The 12,579-nt window shown below is 36.5% G+C and overlaps 1 protein-coding gene across 1 annotated transcript; it reads left to right on the forward strand.

Annotated features, from left to right (window-relative positions):
* Window positions 1-125: 125 nt before the first annotated feature.
* On the forward strand, window positions 126-12,372 carry LRIT3 (leucine rich repeat, Ig-like and transmembrane domains 3). Its single transcript, XM_034442177.2, has 4 exons — window positions 126-241; window positions 1,749-2,224; window positions 4,060-4,365; window positions 11,035-12,372. Exons 1-4 carry the CDS (start codon window positions 126-128, stop codon window positions 12,087-12,089), a joined length of 1,953 nt encoding a protein of 650 aa, XP_034298068.2. The 3' UTR covers window positions 12,090-12,372.
* Window positions 12,373-12,579: the final 207 nt, after the last annotated feature.

Here is a 12,579-nt window from a genome sequence, read left to right on the forward strand (position 1 = left end):
GATAAATCCAGGGTAATCTGCTCTGACTAAATGGAAGCTACAGGCACAAGTTTGGCATCCAGGATGATTGTCTAGGAATACAAGATCTTCGATTTTGGATTTACCTATTGTCTTGGAAAGAAACCATGCATCTGTTTGCTGCTGTTTGTGTCATGATCAGCATTTTGGAAGAAGTGGATAGTTTCTGCCCTTCTCAATGCAGCTGCATTTATCATGGCATGAGTGATGGAACCAGAACAAGGTATTTTTTTTTCTTTGACTTTTCAAGTAGGTGTTATACTTGTAAGATTCCTATCCGTATCAAATAACAACAAAAAATGTTAATGAGATTTTAAGGATAGATTTGTATTTTTGGAAGACTGTTTCAAAATCTGATATAATCATGGATTATGTATCCCATCAAATTGGATGTTAAGCAGAAACTAATCAGCTAGAGGTACAAATACACATATGCACACAGAAAATGGAGTGACGGGAATTGAAATTCTAACCAAATTGGGCATAGTAGTTACTCCGTACTTAGCATCTACTTACAGCAACGTACCCAGTTCATTAAAAGTGAGATTCCTTATCTTATCTAGTCTGTACATTTAATGTTATAATGAAACTGTGTTACCTAGATGCAAAAAACCCATCCTTCCATTACACTATATGCAAAAATATTGTGTAAAAGGATTCAGTTTTCTGCTCTATCTTATGAAAAATTGCTTTATTTTCTTTTGTAGAGAGAAGTAAGCACACTGGCTACCCAATGTCATCCAATCAAGGGGAAGGTTTCAATGCTGTATCTGCATTATGTGGAAATTGAACCTTATCTTGATTAAAAAAATAGCAGGATAATAAACAAAATGATTCAAAAGAATAGGGCAATAATCTTATAAACTTTATTAATTCCTTCACGTGCCCAATATGAGAGACAATAAGCAAATTTCTTCATAGCACTGGTGTTATATGCTCATCTAATTTAAAATGAAAATAAGTTTTAACATATGCTACATTTTAAAGTAATATAATGAAGGAATCTCCTTTATAAAACAACAACAAAAGTATTTTACAAAAATGTTGCGTTTTCTGTTTGACAGAAGAGATCTCAGATTAGGAGTGAGGAGATAATTCCTTTGATGACTTAGAGATAATCATTTCTATCGATTTCATTTGTTTACAGGGCTGTAATGATAAAATGTGCCAGGAGAGGGAAAGATATTGGAATGCCATCCTGAGTTCTTTGAAGGAGAGTTTAGGAATAATTAAATGTAATAATATCTGTGTGAAGTGTATTTTAAGCCTACATTAATTTGGGGATTGTCCTTTATTCTGTCACTTCTATGTTCAGGCTGTCATATCTTATTTCACTATACTTAATCCTGAAGTGGTACAATCACATGTGCATTTATTTTCTTAATAATTTAAGGCCCCAGTTATTAACCATACATTTCAGATAAATTATATACGGATGCATGAAAGGTGTTTGATGCGGATGATACTTTATTCCTGCTACTGAAAAGAAGCAACACTTTTAGAAGTATTGTGTTACAGAACAAAATTCAGTAGACAAATCAATTGCTTTCCATGATATAACTTCTTTGGACATACTTTTCCACCATTCCTCATTCTTTGAAAGAAGATTTATCCAAAAGAGCCATAATGGACACAGCTGGATTGATTTGTCAGTAGGACCTCAGTTTATTTTTTAAAATACATTGTGAAAATCTATATGACCTTAGCAGCTTCTCTTTGTTTTTTATTAGATCTGTGCTTTGTAATGATCCTGATATGTTTGAAATCCCTCTCAATATTCCTGTGGACTCTGTAAAACTCCGGGTAGAAAAGACAGTCATAAGAAAAGTTCCAGCAGATGCTTTTTATTACCTGGTGGACCTCAAATATCTATGGCTTACTTACAATTCTATCACCAACATTGATAGCAGAAGCTTTTATAATTTAAAGCAGCTACATGAATTGCGTCTGGATGGCAACTTGTTGTTGCGTTTCCCTTGGGAGTCATTGACTGAGATGCCCAATCTACGAACTCTGGATTTACACAATAACAAAATGACCAGTATTCCAATTGAGGCCGGCAAATACCTGAGAAATCTCACTTATTTAGATATATCTAGTAACAAACTAACATCCTTGCCCTCAGACCTCATGGATATCTGGCTTCCTTTTTCTGAAACAAAAATACCCAGAAATACAGATTCCCTGGTGATCAGGGTCATATTAGGTAAGCATGAACAATTTGATTTCTTTCTTTGAATTGTGTCTTCTGAGAGAATTCAGAATTAGTCCATAGTATGAACTCAAATACTGTGGTCAATCAGTTTCACAGTAGCTGACCAACTATTTTCATATTGAAAAAAATGTTCTGTTGATGGCCCGGATGTGCAATTGTTACAACTGAGTTTGGCATTTCATTGTTCTGTAGACATTCAGTAACAAAATCAGTTAAACCATTTTGATCTGCACATTGGTTTGTTGAAAGTTTCAGCAAGTTAAGTGCAGTCTGCCACATTTCCTAGTGGCACAGAATTTAATGTGCTGAATTGGTATATTCAAGACTGGACTAGTCTTCTCAGTAGACATGTGCTTTAGGATATGTTATCCTTAACAGCTGGTAAGGAATTACTGCTGAATTCAACTAGGGAGGAAGAACATTTATTCCACCATAGACTGAATAAATTTTTAATTTTTAAAATTAAAAATTAATTTGAAACATAGTAATTGACAACATCTCCTAATATAAAATTTCCATTTTCATGCCTGCTGACAATACAGCCATGCATTATTTCATTTTCACAATCTTTGCTTGTAGTAGAGCGCCTCTATAAGATTAATTTTGTAATTGTACAAGTATGTTTTTCTACCCTGTTTCCCCCCAAATAAGACATCCCCTGATAATAAGCCCAATCGGGCTTTTGAGCACATGGCAATAAGGCCAAGCGCTTATTTCAGGGTTCAAAAAAAATATAAGATAAGGTCTTATATATAATATAAGATATATATAATAAGGTCTTATTTTCAGGGAAACACGGTAGTTTTTTTAAAAAAACAGTTGAATATCATAATCTTAATATTTCTTGCTTGTCACTCGTGTGTGTGTATCTGTCTATCTATCTATCTATCTATCTATCTATCTATCTATCTATCTATCTTCTATACACACACGTTTTTGGAAAAGACTTTCAAGGACATCATAGGTAACCAAAAAAATAGTTCAGGCCAGGGTGCTGTTTATGTTGAAAAAATAATAAGCTAGATTTTTTTTTCTTAGCTCCTCATGTTTCAACAATCACAACAGAAAAGGCTGGCTGCTTGCAATTTAAGTTGCATAAATCTTGAATAAATATTCTAACATTAGATTTATCTAATGACCTTGGTGCCTTCCGCCGTGCCCTTAAAATTTTCTTTTTTCATCAAGCCGGGCTGGCTTAACATATTTTTAAATTTTAAATTTTTAATTGGTTTGTCATTTTAAACTGGGGCCAAATTAATATATATTCTTTTAATTGTTCTTAATGTTTGTATTGTATGTTTTTATCTGGCTGTACACCGCCCTGAGTCCCTTGGGAGAAGGTGCGGTATATAAATTTGAAATAAAATAAATAAAAAATAAATAAAATCAGAGGGAAATAGATGACTACTCAGAGGTGGTATTCAGCAGGTTCTGACCAGTTCTGGAGAACCAGTAGTGGAAATTTTGAGTAGTTTGGAGAACAGGAAAATACCACCTCTGACTGGTTCCGCCCCATCTATTCTCTGCCTTCCGAGTCCCAGCTGATCAGGAGGAAATGGGAATTTTGCAGTAACCTTGCCCTGGAGTGGGGTGGGAATGGAGATTTTACAATATCCTTCCCCTGCCACGCCCACCAAGCCACGCCCACCAAGCCAAGCCAAGGCCACAGAACCGGTAGTAAAAAATATGAATCCCACCACCAGTACTACTTTAGTCCTATAGTTCGCCAAATCATTTACCTTAAGCTGGAAACTGAGAAGGGAAATCCAACTCTCTTATGCTATGCTAATCTAAGTGTACATTTGCTGACATTTTTCCCTGTTAAGGTCTGCAGGACAATCCATGGTATTGTGATTGTCGTATTTCCAAGCTGATTGAATTTTCCAAAACTGGAGATAGTGCTCTTATACTCCTGGACCCTTTTGTGGCTTGCAATGGACCTGAAAGCTTGGCTGGGATCTTGTTTCAAAGAGCAGAGTTGGAACAGTGTTTGAAGCCATCAGTAATGACTTCAGCTACAAAGATTACATCACCTCTAGGAAGCAATGTGCTTTTACGCTGTGATGCAACTGGATATCCCACACCACAACTTACCTGGCTTAGAGCTAACAATAGACCAGTGAACTATACAGGTATAGTATGTTTAAAAATCCACCTGCTAAAGATGTGCTAAAGTGATTCATTAATGTTTGAGAGGAGAGGAGTTCAGTTTTTCTGCTTATGAATTGAAATGAAGAAAAAGTCAGCTGCTTTAAATTTACTCATAGAAATAAAAATATATATTTAATCAATATACTGTACTGAATTCCAGAAATTGAAAAAGCCTTAGAAAACAAATAGTTTATTTTCACTTGAGTAAAAACATTTGAAAAGAAGTCTCTGTGATATTCTAATGAAAATCTAGAAGCCAAGTCGGAATGTATTTTCAAACCACATAATTTTCTATATGAAATTTTGTCAAGGATATAATTTAAAAAAAAAAATAGAATAGTAGCATGGAATGTCCTGCAGCATAAATAAAAATAGAAATGTATATAATTTATAAGAATATACAACCATCCTTTATTCTACAGGTCCACCCATGAACCTGAGTTGCAGTATGGCCAATTTGCCAGACTTTACATCATCATAACTTTGATTGAATTGGACCTTATATGTTTGAATTGGTTTGTGAGATTAATTGTGTTCAACCTTGAGCTAAATAGGAGTTAGGTCTTATTTGCCTAGTGTAAATGTTCTCTATTGATCCAAACATTTTTCAGTCAATGCAAATTATATGGATTTAGTTTATTGATTAGCCCATAAGCCATATCTAAGTGCAGAGTTCCAAACACAAATTATTACTAAAATCTGATAAAAAACAATTTAAAATGAGAGTGGAATAAAATACAATAATTTAATATATAGGTAAATAAAATAAAATTACATTTCAGTATCACCCCTACAATCTACCCCAATCAGTCCCACATATGCCAATCTCATCTGAACCATTTTGCTCAAGTAATGTGTTTGGAACTCTTCACTTTGATATGGTCTATGGTCTGATCGATAAAATAAACCCAATAAACTAAAGCTAGTCAATGCAGCAAGAATGAATTGAATGTTTGTGACAAGGATTTTGATCATTCCTAGAATCATAGAGCTGGAAGAGAGCATAGAAATAATGTAGTCCAACTCCAGCTCAAGGAAGAATCCACTGGAGTATCTCTGATAGACCTTAGAAGCAGTGGTGAAATCCAATTTTTTTTATTACTGGTTCTGTGGGCATGGCTTGGTAGGTGTGGTGTGGCTTGGTGGGAGTGGCTTGATGGGTCTGGCAGGGAAAGGATACTGCAAAATACCAGCCAGAGGTGGTATTTGCCAGTTCTCCAAACGGCTCAAAATTTCCGCTACCGGTTCTCCAGAACCTGTCAGAACCTGCTGGATTTCACCCCTGCTGTGAAGACTTCTAGTTGAAGAACTCATTGTATTGTGTGCCAGTCCTTGCTTGTTAATAACTAGAATAAGGTGACCAGATTTTAAGATTGGTAAAGAGGGACACCATTGTGGGCGTGGCTTATTTTGTGGGCGTGGCTAGCTGGTCATGTGACTGGATGGCCTTGGCTACCTGGTCATGTGACCGGGTGGCCATGGCTATGTGTATAGGGACTACTCAGAGGGCTGAAAAAAGTCATTTCTGACAGGTCCTCGCACTTTTGACTGGTCCTCACACTTATGACCATCCTCACATTTATGCCCATGCAGCATTCTTAACAACCATGTCACTCATTTCACAACTGCTTCTCTTCACCATGGTGATAAGACTGGGCAAAAAATGTAAAATGTGAGGACAGTCGTAAGTTTGAGGACTGGACAAAAGTGCGAGGACCAATCAAAAATAACTTTTTCAGCCCTCTGAGTAGTCCATATGCACAAAAGGACTAACCAGAGGGCTGAAAAAAGTCATTTCTGACAGGTCCTCGCACTTTTGACTGGTCCTCACACTTATGACCATCCTCACATTTATGCCCATGCAGCATCCTTAACAACCATGTCACTCATTTCACAACTGCTTCTCTTCACCATGGTGATAAGATAGGGCAAAAAACGTAAAATGTGAAGACAGTTGTTCGAGGACTGGTCAAAAGTGCGAGGACCAGTCAAAAATAACTTTTTCAGCCCTCTGAGTAGTCCATATGCATAAAAGGATACAGCAATAGAGAGGGATGACGGAAGGGAAGGGAAATTAGAGTAGGAGTGAGGGTAAGAGGGGAAGGAAGAGAGGAGGAGAAGGAGAAAGGAAGAGGAAGTAGGGAGGAGAAGAAGAGGGTGGGGGGAAGAGAAAGTAAGAAGGAAAGAAAAGAGAGAGGTGGTAGGTTTGAGGAGAAAGATTGCTGTACAATAAAAAAGATGAAAGGGAAGAAAGCCAACCCCAAACAAATATAAAGATATTAAGATAAAGAATGAATGGTTAAACTTTAAAGAATAAAAGAGAACAAATATGAATAAATAGCAGTAATTAGAAACACACATACAAACATACAATTTATTTTCTTTGAAAGGAGTATTTGGCCGGTTCACAAATTTAAACTAAGGTGACCAGATTTTAACATTGGTAAAGAGGGACATTGTGGGCGTGCCTTATTTTATGGGCGTGGCTAGCTGGTCATGTGACTGGGTGGGCGTGGCTAGCTGGTCATGTGACCGGGTGGCCATGGCTATGTGTATAGGGTAAGGTGAACAGATTTTAACATTGGTAAGAAGGACACCATTGTGGGCGTGGCTTATTGTGTGGGCGTGGCTTAGAGGCCATGTGACTGGGTGGGCGTGGCTAGCTGGTCATGTGACTGGGTGGCCATGGCTATGTGTATAGGGACTACTCAGAGGGCTGAAAAGTCATTTCTGACAGGTCCTCACACTTTTGACTGGTCCTCACACTTATGACCATCCTCACATTTATGCCCGTGCAGCATTCTTAACAACCATGTCACTCATTTCACAACTGCTTCTCTTCACCATGGTGACAAGATAGGGCAAAAACGTAAAATGTGAGGACAGTCATAAGTTCGAGGACTGGTCAAAAGTGCGAGGACCAGTCAAAAATAACTTTTTCAGCCCTCCGAGTAGTCCATATGCACAAAAGGACTAACCAGAGGGCTGAAAAAAGTGATTTCTGACAGGTCCTCGCACTTTTGACTGGTCCTCACACTTATGACCATCCTCACATTTATGCCCATGCAGCATTCTTAACAACCATGTCACTCATTTCACAACTGCTTCTCTTCACCATGGTGACAAGATAGGGCAAAAACGTAAAATGTGAGGACAGTCATAAGTTCGAGGACTGGTCAAAAGTGCGAGGACCAGTCAAAAATAACTTTTTCAGCCCTCCGAGTAGTCCATATGCACAAAAGGACTAACCAGAGGGCTGAAAAAAGTCATTTCTGACAGGTCCTCGCACTTTTGACTGGTCCTCACACTTATGACCATCCTCACATTTATGCCCATGCAGCATTCTTAACAACCATGTCACTCATTTCACAACTGCTTCTCTTCACCATGATGACAAGATAGGGCAAAAATGTAAAATGTGAGGACAGTCGTAAGTTCGAGGACTGGTCAAAAGTGTGAGGACCAGTCAAAAATAACTTTTTCAGCCCTCTGAGTAGTCCATATGCATTAAAGGATACAGCAATAGAGAGGGATGAAGGAATGGAAATTAGAGTAGGAGTGAGGGTAAGAGAGGGAGGAAGAGAGAAGGAGAAGGAGAAAGGAAGAGGAAGTAGGGAGGAGAAAAAGAGGGTGGGGGGAAGAGAAAGTAAGAAGGAAAGAAAAGAGAGAGGTGGTAGGTTTGAGGAGAAAGATTGCTGTACAATAAAAAAGATGAAAGGGAAGAAAGCCAACCCCAAGCAAATATAAAGATATTAAGATAAAGAATGAATTGTTAAACTTTAAAGAATAAAAGAGAACAAATATGAATAAAGAGCAATAATTAGAAACACATATACAAACATACAATGTATTTTCTTTGAACAGAATATTTGGCTGGTTCACAAATTTAAACAGTGTTTAGTCATTTCAATTAAATTTACAATTTCTATATTTCCTTTTTGCCATATTTATTCATCTATTTTTTTAAAAAAAACAATATTACCCTTCATCCTCATCTCTAATCTTAATCAAATTCAATTTTTCCCTTCTATTCTATATTATACCCCTTCCCATTGTCATCTATTTTTATATCCATCCTCACATTGTTTAATTATGTAATTATGTAATACAGTTGTTTAATACAAATTCAACATTTTAATATAAATCAATTAGTTATAAAACTATCTTTTTGTATATTAATCAATATGAACATGAATATTCCAATTATTTCCATGCAATCCAATTTCTTACAAATCAATTAATTATATTTACCAATAATAATAAACCAAATAATTTCTCCCATATATTCCTCTGAACCACAACTTAACCATTTCTGCTTTCAACACAATATACAATTAATAGTATCTCAATTATTACAATTCCCTAGTTAAATACAGCTTTTTTTTCTTTTGTGTTTTAAAATCTTGAACTCTCCTCCTAAATTTCCCATTGTTTGCAGTTTTTCACCTACCTTTTTTGGGGAGGAAAAATAAAAATAAAAATAAATCTCTCTCTGCCTCATTTTGTCACGTTGCACCAAAGATCCTGGTTTCGGTTTCGTTTCTGCAGCTTAGCTAGGGGGAAAAAAAACTGCTTCAGGAACTCTTTACACTGATTGCCTGTAGGGCGGACCTTTGAAGTCCCGGGCAAGAGTTTAAACAGTTTTTTTTTCTTCTAGCCATCAGTTGGGGCTCAAGAGGCAGCGGGACTCAGGAGGCAGAATGAAAAATCGGGACTTTTTTGAAACGCCGCGGGACGCGGGACAAATTGCTAAAAATCGGGACTGTCCCGCCAAAAGCGGGACGTCTGGTCACCTTAAACTAGAAGGTCCTAAAGATTGGATGTTATTCTCTTAGACCTCAGGATTTTGATTTTTGATCTCTTCCTTCAATATATTTACATTTTCAAAATTCAATTATGTAGTACCATCTGCACTGCTGAATTGCAGCTCTATCAATTTGCTTCATAAAACTGATTTTTGGCAATAAATGTTTTCTACTTCTAGAGATATAAAAGAACACCCCCTTCTCTCTTTATATATATAGCGATAAAGATAGAGACATACATAGATCTTATCAAGTACCATGGCATGATGGGAAAATAAAATCTGTCATGGGGCAGATGGGTATTCAAACTCCCTTCCACAAAATATTTGTCTTCTTAAAAATATGCAAATATCTGTCTTTATTTGTGGAAATTACATTCCCAAATGTATACATGTAGAGAAGATCCTGTATAGAATGATATACTAAGGACAACTATAGAAGATGCTTGTATTTTTTAAGAAATAATTTATAGGAATGCAGGACTGGATCCAGACTGATATACATCCCTAAGTATATAGTGTTATTACCTTTTCTTCTAGCTTAATCTTGCAACATAACATCACATTTCACAAAGAATTCTAAAATTGGTTTTCATGTTCAAAGAGGCGTATAATAGCCTTTTTTTGGCTTTATCTTCAACCAGTTCTTAGAAAGAAAAAAAAAAGGAACTTTCTTCTTGTTTTACAGTGCTCTTTTCCAAATGAAGTCTGAACTTAATGCATGGCATGCTAGATCTGAAAATAATGATTTGCAATGAATGGGAGGGAAACCTATTTTTATGAGCAACATAAAAGAAAGCAAACAAAAGAAAGAGAGGAGTCCTATAATTCACTGCCCTCTAGTTGATTACTTGGGAGTTCTATACCAGGGGTCTCCAACGTTGGCAACTTTAAGACTTGTGGACTTCAACTCCCAGAATTCCTCAGCCAGCAAAGCAAAGCTGGCTGAGGAATTCTGGGAGTTGAAGTCCACAAGTCTTAAAGTTGCCAACGTTGGAGACACCTGTTCTATACAACCTTGGGCTTTGATTCTGAGATGCACTGCCAGGTGCAGGACAGGGGATGCATCTGGATGCGCTGATAGAGCTGTGCATTTTTGGCAAAAACTGGGAAAAGGTTTTGACTTGCTAACAGTAGGTACGAATGGAATAATTATTCACCATCCATCTCCCTCAATTATACTTTATAAAGTATGATTTTGTACAGTAAATTAGCAAAACATCTGATAACCAGAAGATATTTTTAATAGAAGGATCTAACTTCAGTTTTAGTACTTAAACAAATTCCTGAGTTGAGGATTTTTTATTTTCAAGTGAGTATCTTCTTTGCTCTGAATTCTAATAAAAAAAAACAATATATAATTTGTTCCTATCTGTTGTATGTTCTAGGCTTCCTTTAGGCATAAAAGCCAATTAGGTGACCTTGGACTAATTATTGTCACTGAGCCCTATCCACCTCACAGACTTCTTGTTGTGGGGAAAGTAAGTTAAATAGGACAAATAGATATGACTGCTGCCTTGAATTATATTTTTAAAAGGCAAGATTAAAAATAAATCTTGAAAACTCAGCAATATCAGAGAAGCACTGCTATCTTTGAGAGAAAATGAGAAGTGCTTTTTCTAAAACTTGCCAATTTAATTGTGCTAGATAAATGTAAGACTGTTTCAAATGGTATATTTAACAGATTGTTTGACTAATTGTTGTAGTCAAACTAAAAATAATGCTTCTCATTTGAAATCTTTGCCCCCTAACCATCTAATGCTATAGCTTCTTTGTATTCAGATTCATTCATTTATAAATAATATATATTTGACTGCCATTTATATTGTATTTCTTTCTTTCCCAGTTATTCAAGAAAGTCCAGGAGAGGGTGAAAGATGGTCCATTATTAGTCTGACAGGCATTTCCTACAAAGATGCAGGAGACTACAGATGCAAGGCCAAAAATTTTGCTGGAATGTCAGAAGCTTTTGTTACTCTCACTGTTATTGGTGTTGTTACCACAACGGAACCTTCCCCAAAATATGGCAAGAAGACAGGAACAGAGCAAGCAAATGCTACCCAAGAAGATGTCAAACCAGAATTTTTCAACGTGACCCTTTCTTCTTCTACAATAACATCCACAACCACTTCTCCGTCTACAACTATGGCCACCACTGAAACATTCATAACTAAAAGAGAAACTGACACAAAACAACCCGAGCCCATGGCTGATGACAAAAAGAACAGGAACACAATTGTTAATGGAAGGAAAAAGCAATTGGATACATCACTCAGTGTAGAGTCAGCAGATGAACAAAATGTTACTCTGAAAAACCTAAGAGTAATTCCTGAAACCAGTGAAAGAGTGACCTTAATGTGGAAAAAGATTGATGTCTCTAATAATTCTGCTTTGGCTGTGCTGTATTCCAAGTATGGAGAAAAAGAGATGGTGTCACTAAATCCAGATCCCACAAAAAACAAAGTGACAATAGATGGTTTGGAGCCTAGCACAAAATATATGGCCTGCGTCTGCCCCAAAGAGATGCTTCCCACTAAAGATCAATGCATCATTTTCTCCACGGATGGAATTAATATGGAAGACAAATCTCCTATTTCCATTTTGCTAGTAGCTAGTGGGGTAGCCTGTGCAATAGCAATACCACTCATTTTTTTCTTACTGTATAAAGTTGTAATGCTTCACAGGAAACCAAAACTGATCAAGGAAGATGAACTTGCAAAAGAGACTTATATCAAATTTGAAACTCTTTCTTTTAGACCACATTCCATGGGAGCAAATGTGGAGATCTGGACTCACCGAAACACTGATGAGTCTGAAAGACAACTACTTTGTTCCAGGTCAAGTATGGATTCGCAGATGACCTTCAAAAGTGAAGGTTCTAGGTCAGAGTACTTCTACTAACTCTGGGTTCTGTAGATTAGATAATCTACAGAACCCAAAGTCAGCAAAAGTACTCTGACCTAGGACCTTCAATTTAGATACAAGCAAAAGAAGCTGAGACCCAATACTGGATCAATGCCAATCACAAATCATGGATGACAAATACTGTAAATGATAGAAATTAAACTCTTATAGGGTGAGGAAGGGAAAATACTTCTACAAAAACATTTAATGACACTTGATTATTCCCGAAGCACTTATCAATGTATAGTTTCTTCTTGATTAATACTTTGTTGTTTAAAAAAATATTTATGTAAAATATTTTTCCTTCCACGTTGCTCTCCACGTTTCTTTCAATTATATACTGCTGCAGTTCAATGCAAAGTACTTATCAATATTTTATTTAATTAAACTCAAACTCCTGAGTTATGCATGAATGGAAAAACCCAATGGGGCACAACCCAGAATAAGCCATTTCAATTAGGTTGATGAATTAGTTTCAAGAGGTTGT

The sequence above is a fragment of the Pantherophis guttatus genome, chromosome 8, assembly GCF_059756535.1.
Source record: "Pantherophis guttatus breed Tessera chromosome 8, ASM5975653v1, whole genome shotgun sequence".
Classification (NCBI taxonomy): domain Eukaryota; kingdom Metazoa; phylum Chordata; class Lepidosauria; order Squamata; family Colubridae; genus Pantherophis; species Pantherophis guttatus.